The following is a 22,074-nucleotide window of genomic DNA, read 5'->3' on the forward strand; positions in this document are numbered from 1 at the left end:
AAGGTTAGCATTAACAACTACTCTGGAGTTTCGTTAAATATTCTGTTGCAAAATAGGCTTTGCGATTGCCAATTTTATCATATACACTGCGAATGGTCACAAAAGCCATTTGGTTGCAAACTTTTTGAGAAAGTCATCGAGGTCTGTAATCGGTCAAAAAGGACGTAAATATGGACGCTAACATTTGCAAACTTATTTTGCGCTAACAACATACTGTATTACATTCCCCCATTTGTGTCCGAGTTCTGAAAATGTGCACATTGTCACATAAGTGGAATATGAGCTTTTTGGTTTAAACCAACGCCACTAAAGCACTTCGTTCATCCAACACAGTTCTACTGATAAGCTGGAGCTGTTTTAATTAATATTAATACTTTTGTTGGGCAGCCAATTTTAGCGATGAACGAAAGACAAAACTGTCCCTTTCTCTTTGATTCAGGGCACTGGACATCCAAGAAGTGTGATGCCTGTACTGCTAGTACAACTGCAACTCAGAACATAATCTCTGTACCAGTTGATGCCTGCTTGTGAATTTACAACACGTGGCCTATGAATCTATGAAGATATCTTGTACATGTAGAAAGCAGTAGAGAAAATGCATAACAGTCAAGTATTGTACATATTATTACTCACATTCTTGGTTTGCCATCACATCCCCAATAGTTTGCAAGCCATTTTATATCCACATACAGAGATGGAGGTTTTGTTTTACGCCCGAACATCTTCTTACTAGGAAGAGAAATATGTCAGTATTTGCAGATACCCTTGTACCCCAGTTATTTTCACCAGTACAGCGACAAAAAAGAATCCCTGCCAAAAAGGGATGAAGAGTGAGAGTTTTTGTGTAGCTGAAGTGAGCAGCTACAGATGATTGTTAAAGGAAAACTATACCCCCCAAACAATGTAGGTCTCTATTAAAAGATACTGAGTAAAACAGCTCATGTGTAAAACCCTGCTTCATGTAAATGAACATTATCATAATAATATACTTTTTTAGTAGTATGTGCCATTGGGTAATCATAAATAGAAAATTGCCATTTTAAAAAATAAGGGCCGCCCCCTGAGATCGTAAGATTCACTGTGCACACATACAAACCACATGTAAGGTCACATGAGCCAATTAACAGACAGAGTTCTGCCTTTTGCTTCCTCACTTCCTGTTACAGTTAGTGTTGTAGTATTTCTGGTCAGGTGATCTCTGAGGCAGCACAGATAGAGTCACGAAATGGTGGTTCAAGGCAAGAGATGTAAAAGGGCAATATTTATGTAAATATATATTTCAGTTTGGTAAGATTCTTTAATATGTCATTCAATTTGATATAAACTATCTGTTGCTTAAGTATTCATTGTGGGGGTATAGTTTTCCTTTAATATTGATTGTGAAACTGATTATATATCACATTCTCATGTGGAGACTGTGTGGTGTTTATACAAATGGCCTGTAGATGTCATTGTGCTCAGACTTATACTGTGAATACTTCCTGTCAGCTTAAAAGTGAAAGTTACTGTTATGTAATGGCTGTCTGACTCTGCTAATAAAGCACTGTTATCAGGCACGTTTCAGGGGCTGCTGCCGCCTGAGGCAGCAGCCCCAATGCCGCCCTCCTCCTGCTCCGCTCTTCTAACTACCAGCGTCGGAGCGGGTGGAGGAGGGGCCGCATCGCTAGTGCAGTGAGCGCTATTGCGCTCGCTGCGCTAGAAGAGCCGAATTTCCGTTTTAAAAACGGAAATTCGGCTCTTAAAGTTACCAGAGGTGGCTTTTTGCCGCCCCTGGTAACTGGCCGCTCCGTGCCGCCTGAGGCAAGATTCTCACCTTGCCTCATGGCCGGAGCGGCCCTGACTGTTATACTCTACTCATCCTCTGCTACCCAAAACATAACAGACTGTTTTATACACCTTTACAATTTGTCATTTATAAAACACTGATCCACAACTCTGTAGAGAACCAGACACCAGTGTAAGTGGTTAGGGAAACAACCCATGCATACTGAACAGTCAGTCGGGTTTTGGCATAGCATTAGATTCCTCATTCTAACAGATAAACTCAAAGAAGTAAATTATTGGATCAGGTTATGACTGGATCTTAGATGCATATGTATTTATGAAAAAGTTACACAGAGTTTGCCACAGTTCACTAGAGGGACACTTCGATTGCTGTCTATTTTGTTTTTCAAGATTTTTAGGGGTATTTATCAGCTCTAAAAAAAAATCTCATACAAGTGAAAAGAGAGCAGTGAAGTTTCCCTCTGCTGAACTGCAGTGATTTCTTCTTTTTTGTTTAGATACATAGAAATGATTCTGTGTGAGAATTATTTGAGATTCAAGGATGGATGGACTGTCACCCTCCATTCACGCTCAGGCAGGAAGAAGAACACAAATTTTGTCGGGTATCATTCACCAAAAACTGCCTAGTGTGGTGCTGGTACATCGATGATGTGCTTGTGATATGGAGGAGGTGAAATTAATGAAGTGCATCTAAACATCTCATATACTTTACATATGGATACTGTGTCCATACAATTATTGGATGTGAAAGTGATTAGACAAAAGGGTAGTTTTGCTATAGATTTATACTCCAAACAACAGACCGTACACACTAAGGAATTTATCCCTATAAGCCAGTTTTCCCAGGTGGAGAGGTAGGTAAGTCAGCCAGAAAGACATGAACAGCAGTTGGAGGACATGTATAATAAGTTTTTGGCACGTGGGTATCCCAGACATGTTCTAAATAAAGCAAAGGCACGGGTGAAGAAAACTAAATCATAGGAATAGGGACTCACGTATACTATTTGTTACCCAGTACAGTGACAAGAGTGATATTGTGACCACAGTCCTCTGAAAGCATTGGAGTATTCTTACCCTGATATCCAAGAATTCAGTCTACCCACGTTTATATCAAATCGGAGGGGGAGGACCTTGTGTAGTCATTTGGTTCACTCTATTACCCCAAAATTGCAAATATACATTGGTACAAGATCGCAGGGTATGTTTCCTTGTTTGGGTTGTGCCCAGTGTTTCTGTGTATATAAAGGGGTGGCATTTGAATATCCCACTTCCGGGTGTAGAGATCCACTTAAGGGACTTTAAACCTGTCTATCGAAATTTGTTGTTTATGTTACTAATCTACCCTTGTGGCCTAATTTATGTTGGGGAGACCACGTTACAGATAAAGAACCGGATTTCCCGACACAGGTCCACAATTAGGAAAGGTAATGTAAAACTACCAGTCTCAAGACATTTTGTGGAAACAGGTCATTCTCACATGAGTTTGAAGTATACACGGTCTTATAATGTGTATCCACAACTAGGCAAGGAGGTGACAGGGAATTATTACTGAGAAAAAGAGAGGTGTGGTGGATACACAAATTGGTCCCTAATGTAACAGACACTATGAACTATATGTGTTTTTATGATAATGTATTTATATGATAAGGTATTTTTAGTTTCACTGTTTTCTATTTTTTTTGTTTTCTCTAGCTGTATTGGAGGCGGAGTGGATGAACCTGGAATGGTCATTAGAGACTCATATCTATGGACACTGTTTGTTTACTAAGGAGGTTAATTGGAGAGGATAACCATTGGCGATGATCTAATGTCCTTGATGCAATTTTTTGTTTTAGCATGTATAAGATCATGTGTGTTAATGTTTGTTATTGCTATATGTGTCCTTGGCTTGAGTAAGGGGTCTAGGTACCCTGAAACGTTGCTTTATGGGCTGTAATATGGATTTTTCTAATACACTAGAATTTTTGCTTTCATAATAACGGAGTGCTGTTCCAGTTTTTTATTTCTTTCTATAGATAGATATCTACATAGGTAAGTTACTGACTGATCTAAATAGATTTGTAAACTCTACCCACTGCACACTGTCCCTCAAACAATCATTTGAATGGAGTGAGAGTCTCTCTTGAGATTCTGAAGTGAATACTAAAACCTCTCTGTGTGGATTTACCTTGCAGCTTCACTGAAAGAAATGGGGGCAGTTCCTGGAGGTGCATTCAGAACCTTCTGAGATCCAGAATACAAAATGTCAATTCCTAGGAGGCAAATTCAAGAATAAAAGGAAATGAGTATGTATTGTTAAAATGCATTTACATTACAGGTACATGTCTAGGGTGCAGCGGTGGTACTGGGGACACTAAGCATGTGGCGGGGGTGCAGCGAGGCTGTGACCACAAAATACATATAGACAATTACAAGAGTCCTCAGCACTCAACCCATTATCAATATATTTAAGACAGAGACATTTTGTGCATACTGCTACTGAAAAATGCCTTACCCTTTAAACAACACAGGGATTGTTTGTCCATATATTGCAATATAATACACAAAAGCCATGAATATCCTGTAAATTATATCCTTATAAACGGTGAGTTCTGATGTCATCAGTTATAAACGGTGAGTTCTGATGTCATTTCTGTCACATGACTCATTGAAATTTGTGTATTATAATAAATAAAGTACCCCCTCTTGTAAAATATGAGGATATTAGAAGTTACCTCGGAGTTTCATGACCTGTATAAAAACACTCGGCCTTCGGCCTCGTGTTTTTATATGGTCATGAAACTCCTCGGTAACTTATAATATCCTTATATTTTACAAGAGGGGGTACTTTATTCACTATATATTTAAGCTGGCCAACTACGTCAAAGTCATCCCATATCTGGCCAGTCCTATGCTCAATTTTATCTGATTCATTAAGAATTCTATTGCTTCATTATAGCTCATAGTCTGCCCTTCGGTGGGCGCCCAGAATAATCACTCACCTTGTTTGTCCATGTAGATTGGAGCGCCACCTAGAGAGGCTACTGAGTCCACAAGCAGTAGACAGTTATACCTGTGAATATATAAAAAGCATTATACAATGACTGTTTATGAGACAGATATCAGATATCAGAGACTTTTAGCTATTGTGTCGCTACCTTTACTAGGTCATATATAGCCTTCTACTGTTAAAAAAAAAAGTAAACCTTTAAAATATGTGAATGTAAAATTCATTGTGGTAATGTACAGAACCAAAATTAGAAAAAAAAGTTGTCTCTGTCCAAATATTTATGGGCCTAACTGTAGATTATATATTTCAAGCTGTTGTGTAGACATAGCACAGGATACACAGTAGATAACAGATAAGCTCTGAAGAATTCCATACACAGCAGCTTGTTTACATGAACTATTGTAGCGTTTCTGAAACAAAAACACCTGTGCAGCTCAACAGTACATCATATTTACTTTAATTTAAAACACTTTTTTTTTTTGTTACAACATCGCCACCTGCTGGTCGGTTTCTAACCATTCTGACCATCAGTGGTTGTCAGGAGAAAGAAAGAGGGCTGATCTGAAGTTCTTCTGGTTAGGAAAGATATGAGAAAAGTTAACAGAGGTTTCTAATTTTTGTCTAAAATAACATCAGAGCAGCCCTCTTTCATTCTCTCGACAACACACTTGACTACTTGACGGTAGGGTTGCCACCGGGCAGCTAATTTACCATCCTGTCCGGTAAAAATGATGGCTGATTCCAATGTTATTAATAGGGAAAAAAGATAAATATATAGGAAGGCCGGTATTTTTTTGCAGAAAAGGTGGCAATCCTACTTGATGGTCACAATGGTCAGAAACTGACCGGCAGGTGGGGCTTTTGTAACAAAATTAATTTATATTAATATTACATGTTTCCCTTAATATCTTGGAATTAGTATCAATTTTACATTCACTTTAATTGAAAGTTTGCTTATCCTTTAATATCTGCGGTGATTTTACAGCTTCAGAGCAAAAGTTTAATTTTGTACAAAACAGTACAAAGACTGGGCACATAATGCCATGTTTTTTGCACCTTACACCATGTCCATTGGGTTTTGCCTATCGGCTAGTGATGGGCGAATTTATTCACCATGCACAAATTCGCGGCAAATTCCCATGATTTGCCGCCGGTGAATAAATTCGCAAAATTGCGTGAAAATTCATCAGCGAATTTGCGCTGGCATAAAAAATGAGACGCCGTTTCGCAAATTTTAACCCATTTCGTGAATTTTGCGGGAAATTTGAGAAATTTTCAGCGAATCAAAATGCCCCAAATTTGCCCATCAAGACTATCAGCGCTTCTCTTTTGCACCTTGAATGAAGCAGAAAGAGGCACTTTCCTATGAATACAAACCCTTGTATATTCAAAAGCATGGCATTCATTAGGAGGGGGTAGTAGGCAGGATGAAGTCATCCCCTAGGAAGCACCTAGCCTATAGCAGAGCGGGCACTGGTGTAAGGTGCAGGTTATGTGGCTTGCACCACAAATCCTGTGTGGGATAAGTAAATGAGCTCCATATGGTTTATAATTTATAAATAATGTATATATATATTGGTAGTTATGTTAAAAGAATATAGGTTAGCATTTATAACAGCATATCAGAAGTTGGCTTTCATACATCTGATTTGAGTAGTTAGTAGATATTAGATTGTGGAGCACTGACCGGTGACAGAGATCCCCCAGGCCATCTAAGGGCTGAACCACTCCACTGGACGACTCTCCATGGGTAATGAAGAAAAGGGATGGCTTGTGCTCAGCTAAAGCCTGAATCCAAAGAGGTGCATGAGAAGTTTGAAATTACACTTTGATCAAATTATATCCACTCTACGTAACTCATAAAGGATGTCACTAGTATTTCCAATTATTCATCACTACTGTATTAGCATTTTCAATTTCCTATACTCATATGAGTTGCCAACAGATGCTTCACTTAATAACGGATGAGTTTAAACAAAACATAAAAATGATGTGTTTGAATTGCAGTCTACTATGTAGAAAAACATTTTTTTAAGGAGTGCTAAAGGCAGACATATCATTCAGTGGCATAACTAAATGTTACTGGGCCTCACAGCAAATTAATTTTAGGCCCCCCAACATATCCAGAGATTGCCCTGTTTTACCTGTTCTCATTAATTAGGGACTAGTGGGTCCCCATATACCTCCTGGGTCTGCTTCCTCTGTAGTTACACCACTGATATCTTTATTAATTTGTTTTTGGGGGACAATGATTTAGGCTTTCATATATCCCTACCTTCTCGCAATAGTCACTGTCTATTCACAATTAAAGGAAATATAAACCCCCAGAACAAATATACAGTATGTCAAATTGCTCAGAGTGCACATCTAAGCTCTTTTGCAAATGACAATCATATTTTCTAATTATCAAGATATTAGCAATTTTTAAACTGCTAATATAATTTGATATAACATTGCCACCTGCTGTTATTTGAGTCGACTGTATACAGACAGCTATAAATTCATTTCCTGAGGGAAAAAAAAAAGGTCAACATTTTTTATCGCCCCTGGTAACTTGTGGGCGCTGCTGATATGGGAGTCCACAGAAAATTTTCCAGGGGGGGCAAGGAAGAAAACATAATACACAAATTACTTGTAGCCACATTTTGGTTTCCACACAAACCTAACAACAGGTTTTCTATAAATATATCGAGTAGTAACTGTTGCACATGTATAGCATTGCCATTCTATTAATGACACAAACTCCTTGTTTGCCAGGACAACATTTGGTATTTTCTACTTTCTTAACAAAATTACTAGCCAGAGGTTTCTACAATGTTATTCCCTCTAGAGTTCCATTTTACTTACCCTCACTTTAAGTATTTCCATATGTTATACAACTTTTTGTGGTCCCACCAATATTTAATGCATAATACATTTCACTGATTTTGCACCATTTTTCTGGTTAATTTTTTTACATATGGCAAGAGAATATCCTCTATTCTGAAGTGTGTGTGTGAGAGAGAGAGAGAGAGGGAGTGTGTGTGAGAGTTTGAGTGTGTGTGTGAGAGAGTTTGAGTGTGTGTGTGAGAGTTTGAGTGTGTGTGTGAGAGAGGGAGTGTGTGTGGGAGAGGGAGTGTGTGTGTGAGAGTGAGGGAGTGTGTGTGAGAGTGTGAGTGTGTGTGTGAGAGGGAGTGTGTGTGAGAGAGAGAGTGTGTGTGAGAGAGAGTGTGTGTGAGAGAGAGAGGGAGTGTGTGTGTGAGAGAGTGTGTGTGTGTGAGAGATTGAGGGAGTGTGTGAGAGAGAGGGGGAGTGTGTGAGAGAGAGTGTGTGTGAGACAGAGGGGGTGTGTGTGTGAGAGAGAGTGTGTGTGAGAGATTGAGGGAGTGTGTGTGAGAGTGTGTGTGTGTGAGAGAGTGTGTGAGTGAGTGAGGGAGTGTGTGTAAGAGAGGAAGTGTGTGTGTATAGGAGGGAGTGTGTGTGAGAGAGAGGGAGGGAGTGTGTGTGTGTGAGAGAGAGTGTGTGTGAGAGAGAGAGTGTGTGAGAGAGTGAGGGAGTGTGTGTGAGAGGAAGTGTGTTTGTGTAGGAGGGAGTGTGTGTGAGAGAGAGGGAGGGAGTGTGTGAGAGAGAGTGTGTGTGTGTGAGAGAGAGAGAGTGTGTGTGTGAGAGAGAGAGTGAGGGAGTGTGTGTGAGAGAGGAAGTGTGTGTGTGTAGGAGGGAGTGTGTGTGAGAGAGAGGGAGGGAGTGTGTGTGTGAGAGAGAGAGCGTGTGTGTGAGAGAGAGTGTGTGAGAGAGAAAGTGTGTGTGTGTAGGAAGGAGTGTGTGAGAGAGAGGGAGGGAGTGTGTGTGTGTGTGAGAGAGAGAGGGAGTGTGTGAGAGAGAGAGAGGAAGTGTGTGTGTGTAGGAAGGAGTGTGTGTGAGAGAGAGGGAGGGAGTGTGTGTGTGTGTGAGAGAGAGAGGGAGTGTGTGAGAGAGAGAGAGAGAGAGAGAGAGGGAGTGTGTGTGTGTGTGAGAGAGAGTGTGTGAGAGAGAGTGTGTGAGAGAGAGGGAGTGTGTGTGGGAGTGTGTGTGTGTGAGAGAGAGAGAGTGTGTGAGAGAGAGGGAGTGTGTGTCAGAGTGTGTGAGAGAGAGAGGGAGTGTGTGTGTGAGAGAGAGTGTGTGTGTTTGAGAGAGAGGGAGTGTGTGTGTGTATGTGTGTGTGTGTGTGTGAGAGAGAGGGAATATGTGTGAGAGAGAGTATGTGTGAGAGAGAGAGGGAGTGTGTGTGTGTGTGTGTGAGAGAGGGAGTGTGTGTGAGAGAGGGAGTGTGTGAGAGAGAGGGAATATGTGTGAGAGAGAGTGTGTGTGTTTGAGAGAGAGGGAGTGTGTGGAAATATCATGCAACAAACTGTGTTTTTCTCTCAGTCCTCATTAAAGGAAGCACTGCATGCAAACACTGTCCTTGTCAGATTTAATTAGAAGGTGGATGCCTTCCTCAGCACCTGCTACAGTATTGTACATACAAAATATGTGCGATTTCCAGAAACTGCTTCTGATGTAGGAGCCGTGTTATCTCTTGGAGAGGACAGGGTGTATTTATATTAAGGCACCCGAGGGCCTGTGCCTAAGGCGGCAGGTTTTGGGGACGGCCCTCGGGTGCCTATAAATGTTTTTTAAATTAAAAAAAAAAAAGATTCCCCAGTAAGTGGAGCAGACTTTATGGGAGGGGGGCATAACGTCAATGATACAAGGGGATAGTTTGGACAGTGTGGCTTCCATGATTTATAGTAGTTCAGGGACTAGAGCCAGGCCCGGACTGGCAATCTGTGGGTTCTGGCAAATGCCAAAGAGGGTGCTGTAATAGACAGATACTATTTATTGGGCTGCAGGGGGGGGGCTGTGAGGGCCTCTGTGTGTCTCAAATGCCAGGAAAGTAGATAGAACCCTTCCACGGATCAGCCTGGTGCACAATCCTAAAGGATCCGGCAGCCTCACGTATACTATAGAACAGAAGGTCGGCACACAGGCACACAAGTTGCAGGGTTACCTGCTGACAAAGGGGCGTGACCCTGCAACTTTAATGCTTGTGTGCCGACCTTCTTCTGTTCTCAAATGCCAGGGCCATTTTTAAATCCCAGTCCGGACTTTAGTCTAGAGCCAAAGCTCCCAAAATTGCCCCACCATTGCCTGCTATTGTAATTGTCTGGGAAGGTGCTTGTCATGAAATGGTCCATTGGAGATGTCAGTTTGTCTTTCCAGTTCCTTCTTTTGCAGTTTCATTGATAAAGGGGGGGGTGTCATTTTTGGGGATAACCCATCAGGGGTACAAAGGGGTACAACTACAAGGAAGGGGACAATCAATGATGGGGCCTTGAAAATGGAATCTGGTGGCAGCCCTGCCCCTTCACAAACTACTAAAACTTGTGGGTGCCAAAGTACCCACAATCTGCCTGTGTGCCATTGTTAAGGGGAGTGAGACAACATGAGAACTTGCTGTCCTACTGACTCTAAACCTGTGCTTATCTAGCTGTGCCTTAACTACCATTCCCAGCACCCCCTGTGGTTGACTTGTAGTTATAGAATATAGTGTGTTTGGTATTTCTTGTTTACTTGTTACAGCTTTTGAAGTGTTAGACATTTACTCTGCTGCTCTTTAGCTGTTAATGTCAACTGCCATCTTCCAACTCCCATTTGCCAACTGTCCCACTCATCACTCATCCTAGTGGCCTCAGCATTAGAGTAGATGATGGGTAAGGGAGGACCTGAGAAGAAAGACAAGTAGCACAAACCAGAACAATAGTTACATGCCTAGAATTAGGGTGCCTTGTGTTATGGGTGCAGGGGCACTGATCAGAGCTTGACCGGTTATGAAAACCCCCAATGGGCCCATTACTCACCTGGGCCTCTAATGGGAACCAGTGTCTTCTGCCCCTATAAGACCCTGCCGGGAACATACAGCTTTACAGTAATGGCACCGAGGGGGATTTGGGATGTTTTATCCCCATGTGATTTCCAGTTCAGTGTATGGCCAACCAAATGCTCACTCCCAAATTATCACTCCCGTTCATTTCTAAATCCGATTTAATTGAGCCCTGGTGAAAGCAATTGGCATAGAAATGAATGAGGGTGATTCCAAGTGTTCATTTAACTATTAGTTTGTGCATTGTGTCACCAGGACCCAACCTTGGTTAGCAGGGGTGTCTAGGGCCCTTGATTGCACCAATAAATTCTGTCTCTCCCAATCAGCTCCTTTATTCTATTAAAGTTGCTGCTGATTGGTGTTACTGGTTATTTATAAGGCACAACCATATTCAGTAGTGTAGTATTGAGCTATTACTACCAGTGGCGCTATGAAAAGGTAAAGGTGCTCACAGCTAATTTCCTCATTTTATTTTCTGACTGCTGAGAAAGGTATCCAAGGGTTAAAGGAGGGGCTAACCCAATGCTAAATATGGAATATCTTCGGTGTAAATACAATGAAACCGAAATTTGACAGGGTTTAGCATAGTGTGTGACCTGACCTCAATGTTTTCTAGCACTCACTGTGGATCTCGCCTGGACATCTCTGAGATCAGGGATTTTGAGGATCCACTCCCGGGCCCTTATCTCGAGTGCATCAGGGACAAGATAACCAATGACATCAGAACAATGAGAGATATTCAGGTGCAGTATATAATCCATCCTTTTCTTTACCACACTTGGTCAATCATTTCATGTTGCTTAATCACCTGATTTGTGCTTAATGTGCTCCTAAATATTACAGGTGTGGGATCCATTATTCAGAAACCCATTATCCAAGAAGCTCTGAATTACGGAAAGTCCATCTCCCATAGACTTTATTTTATTCAATTAACCCAATTTCCTTATAATAATATATAATAATAATATAATAATAATAAAACAGTTTCATGTACTTGATTCAAACTGTAAGAAACTTACCCTGGTGGTCTAGTGGGCAGCGGGGTCCACGCCACGTCCTTGGCGTGGACGCCCGCTGCGCCGATCCTATCCTGCCCTTGCCGGCAGCATCTTTGAGTACTAGGGCGCGCGCGGCGCGCCTGCAGGCCTCTTAAAGGCACAGGCGCGCCGGCGTGATTGCGCCAGCGCGCAACGGTGTGAAATTGCGCACGTTTTGGCGCCAATTGGATCCCTATTTAAGGCCCATTCAGACCTGTAGCCAGTGCCCGTTATAGGATCTTATCCTGTGGTTTCCTGTGCTTTTGCTACCTGTTTCTGAATTTGCTATCCTGACTGATTATCCGTGTTTGACCCAGCCTGTTCCTGACTACTCTGCATTCTGTATCCTGACCCTTGCCTGCCTACGACAACTCTTCCTGCTTAACCCCTTGCTTTATCACCCGGTTTGACCCCTTGCCTGTTTGACGATTCTGATATCCGCCTGCCTCGACCCAGCCTGTCTGACCATCCTTCTGCCTTATCCAGTCTGTCTGATTATCTGGTTTTGACCCCTTGCCTGCCTGACGATTCTGTTATCTGCCTGTCCTGATCCGGTCTGTTCCGTTTCCACCTGACGCCTTGTCCTTGACCTTCTGCCCAAAGACTCTTGCTATCCGGTCGTGCCCCTTTGCCAGCCAGAACTCCTCGCGTTGTACCCCTCGTTAAGTCCAGATGGCACCCAATTAAGCTGAGGGCTCCTCCCAAAGCCCAAAGGTGGACACACTACTGGTGAAGCCGAGCCAAGACCAGGGTCCTTGGCATTTGTTCTGGTATTGGGTGCCGGCCGTGACATTATAACGGGCCATGATGGATGAAGAAGGACAAGAACACCTGCTGCAAGGCTTCCGTGACCTGTCGAATAGAGTGGATGTCACTGAACAGTTGCTAGTGGGTCCTTCTGCAGTGTCGGGTAAAATCCATGAGCCTATGATCTCCTTCCCCAACAAATTCAGTGGGGATAGGACCAAATTTTATGTCTTTCAGGAGGCATGTAAATTGTATTTAAGTTTTTTCCCACACTCCTTTTCTTCTGGAGAGGATAAAGTGAGGTTTATTATGACCTTATTACAGGGCGACCCACAAATATGGGCGCTAAGGTTATCCCCCTCTGACCCTGCCCGCCTTTCCCTTGAAGCTTTCTTTAATTCTATGGCAATCCTTTACGATGACCCGGATCGTTGCCGATGCCGCAATTCGTAAACTTCGCCAGGGAAAGAGGGTTGTAGAAGAGTATTGTACAGAGTTTCGCCGGTGGTCAGTGGAGACCGGTTGGAACGATGCGGCTCTTCGCAGCCAATTCCGTTTAGGGCTTTCTGTGTCTGTAAGAGACAGCTTGGTAAATTACCCCCTATCAGCTAACTTGGATGATCTAATGACTTTAGCCATCCAAGTTGATAGAAGACAAAGGGAGAATAGGGGGGAAAAGGGCACTTATTCTCTTCCCGAGGATATTAGTGTAAAAACTCCTTACCCCTCTGTGTCTCTGCCTCAGGAGGAACCCATGCAATTGGGTACTATTCATTTAACTCCTGAGGAGAAAGGCTCGCAGACGGTCTCTGGGTCTGTGTATCTATTGTGGGGAGATGGGTCATTTCCTTAACCTGTGTCCTAAGAGGCCAGGAAGCTTCAAAAACCTAGATGAAGGTAGGGAGCTCCATTTGGGTCAAGAAGTTTCCTCTCCCCAAATTTCCTCCAGGATTGTGGTTCCTGTTAATTTAATTTGGCCTGCTGGTTCTGTAAGGGTTTCTGCTTTGGTAGATTCTGGGGCGGCGGGGAATTTCTTAAATGCTAACTTTGCAAAGAAGTTTAATATTCCCTTAACACCTCTCATTCCTCCTGTAAGGATTCTGGCCATTGATAAAAACCCTTTGAAGTCTGGGCTGGTAACCCGGAGATCTGTGGCTTTGACTATGTGCATTGACAACTTGCACTCAGAGGAGATATCCTTCCATGCTATCGAGGGTTCTCTATCTTCTCCTCTGATTTTAGGGTTACCATGGCTGCAGGCACACAACCCCCACATTGATTGGGTAACTGGGGAGGTTATTCAGTGGGGTTCTGGGTGTAAAGATTCCTGTTTATTTTCCACACTTGGGGTGGCAGCTGCTTCCCTCACAAAACTCCCTTCTGCTGAATTTTGCTCCAAGTCCTGTTCAGGGGTACATAGTTCCCTTTTGACTAACCCTGTCGCTCTGAAAAAGAAAGCTGTTAAGTCCCACGGGGAGGTACCTAAATATCGGGTTGGGGATTTGGTTTGGGTTTCCACGGGGAATATCAAGCTTAAAATACCATCTTTTAAGCGGGGGCCCAGGTTTATTGGTCCATACCCCATAGTGGAGATTGTAGACCCAACCTCTGTCCGTCTTGAATTGCCTGATTTATTTTTGTTATCTAATTTATTTCATATTTCTGTTTTGAAACCAGCCATACAGGTCCCTCAGCTATCCTGCCCTTCCCCAGTATTGGCTAAGACTCTGGCCAAATCAGATGTCAAGGGTAACCATCTTAAGAGCCAGTCCCATCCCTGGTCTCCTGGTAAGGTTGAGGGTCCAGTGGCCCCTCTTAGAGGGGGGGTAATGTAAGAAACCCTGGTGGTCTTGTACCCCTCGTTAAGTCCAGGTGGCACCCAATTAAGCTGAGGGCTCCTCCCGAAGCCCAAAGGTGGTCACACTACTGGTGAAGCCGAGCCGAAACCTTGGCATTTGTTCTGGTATTGGGTGCCGGCCGTGACACAAACTAAGATATAGTTATTGGAAGCAAAACCATCTTATTGGGTTTATATAATGTTTACATGATTTTCTAGTAGACTTGAGGTATGAAGATCCAAATTACAGAAAGATCCGTTATCCAGAAAACCCCAGGTCCCAAGCATTCTGGATAACAGATCCCATACCCATATAAGGATTTTACAGGGATATCACTTGTTAAGGTAAAAAAATACATAATCTGAGTTAACTTGTTTGGTTTTACAGATGGTCCTCAAAACAACTCACAAATCGCACATGATACCAGCACCACCAGCAGTTTCCTCGGTACCAAATACCGATGCACCTCAGTCTAGGCACCACATCCTCATGAAACAGCAGTAAGTATTGGGCATCTCAATTCCACCAATGACCCACCCCTTTCATCCACTGCACTTTCACCAGCGGTGCTTTCAGTCACCATAGTTCAACCAGTGGTTCCTCCCCTTTATCCAAAATATGGTGTTATACACAGGAACTCCTTTAAACCACTTGGTAGACCCTGCATTCCTTTTCATTCCATCCCTCAGACTGCAAATGCTGGGGTCTGCAGGCTGCCCAGGGTCCAATGGAATTGAAAGCAATGCAGCATTCATCGTGCGTCTTAAATGTGCCCATGTTTATGCTGCCATATTCCCTTCTCTTTCTCATCCTTTCACTGCAGTCCCTTACCTTTTCATATTCCCCCCCCCCTCCGCTTCCCTTGATTCAATGTGGCGCATTGATCGTGGGAGCAAATCCGATCGCCTTTAAGGGGTCAGGAAGGAATTTTTCCCTCTAGTGAAGGAAATTCGCTTTTCAGAGGTTTTTTGCCTTCCTTGTGATCAAAAAGCGCAGTTTATCAGATTATTAATAAAGCTGTGGATTACACAGATTAACCACAAAGTTATTGTATGTTTTAATCATTGAATCATCATCTCATGCTCTTTTACCTTAGTTGTCTAAAATTCCCAGGAATTAGGAAGGAATCTGCAGCTGGATTAGGTGGGATATTTATATAGACTTGACACTGCCCAGCCTTTATCACACCCATTTATTAGTGTAAGAAGGTATAATCTATAGAGGTTTTATGAAACAGATGTTGAGAATCAGACTCCTGGAATGAACACAGGGTTGAACATAGCTAGTTGTACTGTATGGAGGAATGTTATAAAAGCATTACACATTTCCCTCTGTAAAAAGCTGATAAAGCAACAGGGTAATACTGAGACTGTGGGTGGTTAAATGACAGCAAGACCAGCAGTTTAGACATACAGTATGAATGAGGGCATTACAGATAAAGGGATCATGCAGGCAATTGGTTGGTGGAAGTGATGTCATGCACACAGTGTAGGGGGCGTGTTTAGGTCAGGTGCCTAGGGTGGCATCAGACTTAAATACAGCCCTAGGAGAGAAACAAATCATCTGAAATTAAATGTTAGTATTCAATATCATGAAATCTTTATGAGTAGTAAAGGGAACCAACAGCAATGCTTGTGGCATTTATTTCAGAACATGGAATAGTTCATTAGCTCTGATCTCTGTTTGCAAGTGATATCTATTGTTAACGTAGCTACACTTTCGAACAAGTTAAGCCTATTGTGTGTATGTCAGAGCACTGGAATGAGATGCCTGTACTTGGATTCTTTCTGGCACATCTAGATAAGTACAACAAAAGGGATTCTATACACTTACATATTACAGCAGAGTTCTGGTAAGTCCAGAGGAATGCCCAAGATGACAGTTTTATGGTATTTCTCTTCACCAAAATGCACCATTTCAAGGGCCCATAACTACTCAAAAGTGCTTCATGTTTGTAACTCAACACAATACCTTTTAAAAAAAAAAAGAAATATACTAATTTTTGAGATACTATCTAGGTGGTTTTTATTGTGCAGCATAGTGGGAAGCAGTTACTGAATGAAGCAACATTGCAGTGAGTGGGGATAAAGTGTATGATTTACGTTATATAAATACTTGAAGTCATATGGTGTCTGAGCAGCACATAACATTTTCACAGACAACACAAAGACAAAGGAGGTATGATAAAAATGTTTTCACCAGGTGTAATTACCTAGAGTCAGTGTCGACTGGTCCACCGGGATACCAGGAGAATGCCCGGTGGGCCCAGGTGTCAGTGGACCCTCATGCTGCTAAAGATTTGGCATATTTCATGGTCATTCTTTATTTTTATGAGAACAAACAGATTAAAAAGATGAAATAATAGATGAAAGTATTATATTATGTAAAGAAAAGAGAATACGAGAATAGCGGTTGAGCGAGGAGAGGAAGAATAATAGTACTGAGAGTGGGCCCCTGGTCTAAGGTTTTTGGGTGGGCCCCTGGTGTCCCAGTCTGACACTGATGAACATGTGGCGGGGTAAGTGCCTTCTCCCTCAGGGTCCCGGGCTGTGCAATTACAGATGCACATGGGCAAGATAGGCATGAAGTACAAGTCCAGACGCCCATGCGCTGCTGCCTGAGGTGACTTTCTCAACTCGCCTCATTAGTGCAGCACCCCTGTTCCCTGATTTTATATTTTCCAGGATTTTATTGTCTCTGGTCCCCTGAAAAACATAAAATGGGGGTTCCACAGTATATAATTCAGCATTTATACCCATAATTGTTTGAAACAATTTTGTACAAACAAAATTACATTATCGGAGAGTAAGAGAAGTTTCTTATGTTATCTTTCATATACCTGCTAAGCTCATTTAAAAAATGCTACAAAGGGCCCCTATCCCATCTTTACCTTTTCTACATCTTTAAGTGTAAAGCCTTCTCCTACTGGTTTTGACACGTATCGCACATCAGCACCTGTGGGGGAAATAAGGTGGCAAGTGATAAGCATAAGTGAACATGTAGCTAACTATTTTTGCAAAGAACTCATTAATGTTATTGCTTTTCCATAATGGCAAACTGTTCAGCTACCATATGTTGGCCAAAATTGGAAAATATATGTATAGCTTTGACTTTAATTACCCACAGAAAGCAGAAAACTTTCTCTGCCTTTAAGGTCCTAACGTCTACCCATGAGTTGCCTCACCAATCGCTCTTCCGCTGCCGTTTTCTACACTGGCTTTCAGTTATAAAATTCCAACCATTGTTGCTCTACATAAAGGTTAGCTTCTCTGAAGAGATCCTGGGAATTTCAGAGTGGGGTGCAGCTCTAGCAAAGTCTTGAATGCTTGTGTGTAAAGAGAGGCAATGAGTCTTGAGTACATTGTATACAGGAGCATACTGTATATAAAGGAGCATTTTCGTAAATAATTGGCAACAAGGTCACAATTACAGGGTGGAGCAGAGCTGTAAACAACTCTTGTAAACATCAGGGTCATTCTATCAGTATACACTATATCACACTGCCACCTGCTCAGTGCTACATCTCTTCTTGCCAACTGTTGATCTTTTCCATACCCTGTGTTTTTATATACTTCTCTATTTTCAGATTGTAAACGCTGCCAAGCAGGGCCCTCTTGTATCAACCATTATTTGTATGTAATCTGTATGTTGTATACCACAGTGAAATATGTTGGTGATTTATAAGTCCACATAAAGAATAATAGTAATAGTGCATCCTCAAGCTAGCACCAGATCACTCTCAAAAAAAAGTAATATTTTCTGGGATGGCTTATTTCTTTTTATTGGAAATAATAATGAAGCTCTGGTCTTTATCACACCAATCGTTCTAATCTAAAAGTGGCATAGATTAGTGGGAGGAGAAGGTTATTCTTCCACTGTACAGAGCACTGGTAAGGCCCCATCTAGTATATGCCGTACAGTTATGGTCTCCAGTCCTCAAACAGGCATTATTGAATTAGAGAGGGTACAGAAAAGGGCAACTAAGCTGGTACTTGTCTTTTTTTCAATCTAACTTACAACAAAACTATAATTCTTGCATTTTATTTCAGTAAATTTTGTTTTAGAGGCCTAATTTTAAACAGGTACAGAGTCAAATGGCCATCCTGGGAACTCTCCATATGTGGGATTTGGAAAGCAGAAGAATGAGAATAATTAACCCAGATACAAACTCAACTTGATGCTGAAGTACGTTAAAATATATACCTATTCTTCCTCTACATACTATTATAGGTTTCAAAATTCCTTTAGTGTATATTTGGTAGATCACAGTGGCTTACCTATTCGCTCTGCAATATCCCCAGCTCTCTCCCCCCAAATTCCTTTTACAGCGACAAGGACCACGTCTCCTTTTTCCACCACGTTAAAAATTGCAGTCTCCATTGCACAGTGACCAGATCCACTCACAGCAAATGTCAGGTTATTTTGTGTCTGGAAAGAATATTGTATCCCTTGCTTGATATCATCCATTATCTAAAAGAAAAGAAATTAAAAACGTATGCCATTTTATCATTTATTACATGTGACAGAGAGGTTGAATCTGGGCAAAGCCTGCGTAATAAAACAGAAATGAATTCATCAGTTTTACATCTAAGGACAATGGCACACAGGTAGATTTTGCCAAAAACAGAGGGCCACAAATACAGGTACTCAAAAATTGTCATAATTTGGCCCTGACCCCGGCAGATGTAATTAAAATATGTATGGCAGCTAGGGTTGCCACCCGGCCGGTATAAATTATGGTTAATCCCAATGTTATTAATAGGGAAAAAAGATAAATATATAGGAAGGTCGGTATTTATTTCCAGAAAAGGTGGCAACCCTAATAGTAGCGTAAACACATGAGGCTTTGCCCCTGTTTTTGTTCTTTACACATTTTACAGAGTGATTAAGGGAGAATGTCCATTCTGCAGCGCAGACCAAAATATTTAAAGGGATTCTGTCATGATTTTTATCATGTAGTTTTTATTTCTAAATTAAACAGTTTACACTGCAAATAATTAATTCTACAATATAAAATGTAATTCCTATAAAGTGTATTTTTTTTAGTTGTAATATTGGTGTGTAGGTGCCATCTCAGGTCATTTGCTGGTCATGTGCTTTCAGGAAGAGCCAGCACTTTAGGATGGAACTGCTTTCTAGCAGGCTGTGGTTTCTCCTACTCAATGTAACTGAATGTGATGCAGTGGGACCTGGATTTTACTATTGAGTGCTGTTCTCAGATCTACCAGGGAGCTTTTATCTTGTGTTAGGGAGCTACTATCTGGTTACCTTCCCATTGTTCTGTTGTTAGGCTGCTGGGGGGGAAAGGTAGGTCAGTGATATCTCTCCAACTTGCAGTACAGCAGTAAAAAATCACATGACTGAGGGCAACTGGGAAACTGAAATATGTCTAGCCCCATGTCAGATTTCAAAATTAAATATAAAAAAATCTGTTCCCCCTTTTGAGAAATGGATTTCAGTACAGAATTCTGCTGGAGCAGCTGACGAGTTTTGAAAAAAAAAATTTTCCCGTGACAGTATCCCTTTAAATGTTTAAAAAATTTTCACACAATTCTAATTTATTATGGTAATAAAATATATGAATACATATATATCATTCAGAGCCTCATTACTCCATTACTACTATTAGACACGCACATATTTTTATATTACGCATTGCTTATAAACCAGAAATAGCCTCACAAACTGTTTTTCTTTTAACCTTTTTTTCTAAATCAGGTCCTAATGACATCTTAGTTGATCCAGTTCCTACACACTGCATTCAGTTATTATTCTTGTACAAGTTAAATGTACAGAATAGAAGTTATGTCATATGTTAATTATTCCCTTCCAACCCATTGTGTTTATTATTATTTATTATTAACATATTCTTAGAGCATCAACATATTTTGCAGTGCTGTATAGGTTTGTTTTTCACTGAGAGGCTAGAATGTCTTATTATCTAGTGTATATCACCTGTTAGGATCCAATAGACTAAGTATTGGAAAAAATGCTCCAGCCTTCATTTGAGTGGATACATTTACAGGGCCTGTTTTATTAAGTCAAGATGGCCAATAAACATTAACCATCCAGTCCTTCTACTCACCTTTTAACATTATCTCTGCCTTCTGATTATTGTTCAGCCAAGGAAAAGGTTCAAATGAATGCCTAATGTCTATTAAGAACAAGTTTTATTTTGCGTGTGCACAAATGGTCAGGCAATCGCACACCACAAATTGTGGTGCACACAAAGAATTTTTTTTAGCACATTTATTCTGAACTGGGCACGCAATTTTTTAAAAAAAATTTGGGCAAATGTTTAAAATGTGTGCCCAAAAGATTTTTGTCTGCACATTGCCGAAAGGAATTAGAGGGAACATTGTCTGGAATATATAAAACCCCCTCATTACTAGGGATTCAGTACATCAAATCCAGGATTTGGTTAAGAATCCTTGAAATTGGTTGACTTTTTGAACAAGGAAGTCAAAAAATGTTTACCACACATGTAGCATGTGCTTCCCTTTAGCCATTGTTTAATCTAATTTACAAATACAAATTAGGATTTGGATTCTGTTAGGCATTCCAACAAATATTTTATTAAAGATTAAGAATTTGGCCAAATACTAAAATAGTGGATTCGGTGCATCCCTGCATGTTACACACCACGCTATAGGTATTGTTAATCATTTACTTCCAAAGTGTATCTGATAATGTAACACAACACACACTAGGGTCAATTCAATCAGGAAACCTGCACATTTTTGGAATGTGCTATCCCATCTGTGTTCAGCATCAAAATCCAGTTACTTCACAAGAAGTATTGAGCTTTTAGTCAGCAATATGAACATTTGATATTCAGATTTTTTCCTCATATAAATTACCTTCAACCTACTATTAGTTTTATCTATGTGCACAGTTTTAGCTACCTTACATAAGATTAGCTGTTTGCTATTTTTCCCTTCTGCAACTTGTATGTTTCTAATACCAAGTATTGCTAGCTTGGTCAATCAGTGGTGTAAGTACCATGGGTGCGGGGGTTGCACCCAGACTCCAAACTTAAGGAGTCCGCTAAGAGAAGCGCAACTAGAGAAGGGGGGCATTTGCACACCCTGCAACAGGGCCCAGCCAATGTGTTAGTGCTCAATCTACCTATTACTATTGCATGTTATTTATGCTTTATTTTGTAAGAAATATGTCACACAGAGAATATCCAGAAGCTGTTGCATCCCTATCACTAAAATGGGTAAACTGTGACAGTTTGGTACTTGTACACAAGAGCATTTTCAAAGCCCACAAGCCACCATTGTCACGTGTTTTCCGTTCAACTAAATAAGATCTGGCAGCAAAGGTATGTGGCACCTCTCTGGCAGCCTATATATATGTAGAGGAGAATACTCCATGAATGCAGCTTAAGTCATGTTTATAAAGGGACTATAGAGCATATTTAAATTAATTTTGTCATTGTCTAACTCCTCCAAAGTTTGTCTCAACTTTGCCTATTTACCAAAAATACTCTTGTTGTAATGTGGATAAATTCTCTGTGAAAATTCATTGGTTTATTTTATCCATACAATTGTAATGGGAAAAATGCTTTAGAGAATTAGCAACATAAAGAAATGACATATGTGGGATATTAGCATGGAGGAGGTGACATAGATAGGATCAGCGGCGATTTTGGGGCTGCTGCCGCCTCCAGCTCCACAATCAAAAATCAGCGTCGAAGGGGGGGCAGCATCGCTAGTGCACAATAGTGCTGTCTGCACTAGGGGAGCCAAATGTACGTGTTAAAACCCAAAAATTTGGCTCTTAAAGTTACAAGAA

General features: G+C 41.2%; 1 protein-coding gene across 3 annotated transcripts in view; it reads right to left on the reverse strand.

Moving 5' to 3' along the window:
• Nucleotides 1-22,074, reverse strand: part of agxt.S (alanine--glyoxylate and serine-- pyruvate aminotransferase S homeolog) — a 39,463-nt gene that overhangs the window by 13,901 nt on the left and 3,488 nt on the right. For all 3 annotated transcript variants that reach the window (XM_041564976.1, XM_041564975.1, XM_018265834.2), the window contains exons 2-7: nucleotides 18,552-18,744; nucleotides 17,165-17,229; nucleotides 6,462-6,562; nucleotides 4,767-4,837; nucleotides 3,953-4,037; nucleotides 634-729 (exon numbers count right to left, since the gene is read on the reverse strand). In XM_041564976.1, coding sequence (XP_041420910.1) covers nucleotides 634-729; nucleotides 3,953-4,037; nucleotides 4,767-4,837; nucleotides 6,462-6,562; nucleotides 17,165-17,229; nucleotides 18,552-18,744 — 611 coding nt within the window. The remainder of the gene's footprint in view (nucleotides 1-633; nucleotides 730-3,952; nucleotides 4,038-4,766; nucleotides 4,838-6,461; nucleotides 6,563-17,164; nucleotides 17,230-18,551; nucleotides 18,745-22,074) is intronic.

The sequence above is a fragment of the Xenopus laevis genome, chromosome 5S (genome assembly GCF_017654675.1).
Source record: "Xenopus laevis strain J_2021 chromosome 5S, Xenopus_laevis_v10.1, whole genome shotgun sequence".
Taxonomy (NCBI): domain Eukaryota; kingdom Metazoa; phylum Chordata; class Amphibia; order Anura; family Pipidae; genus Xenopus; species Xenopus laevis.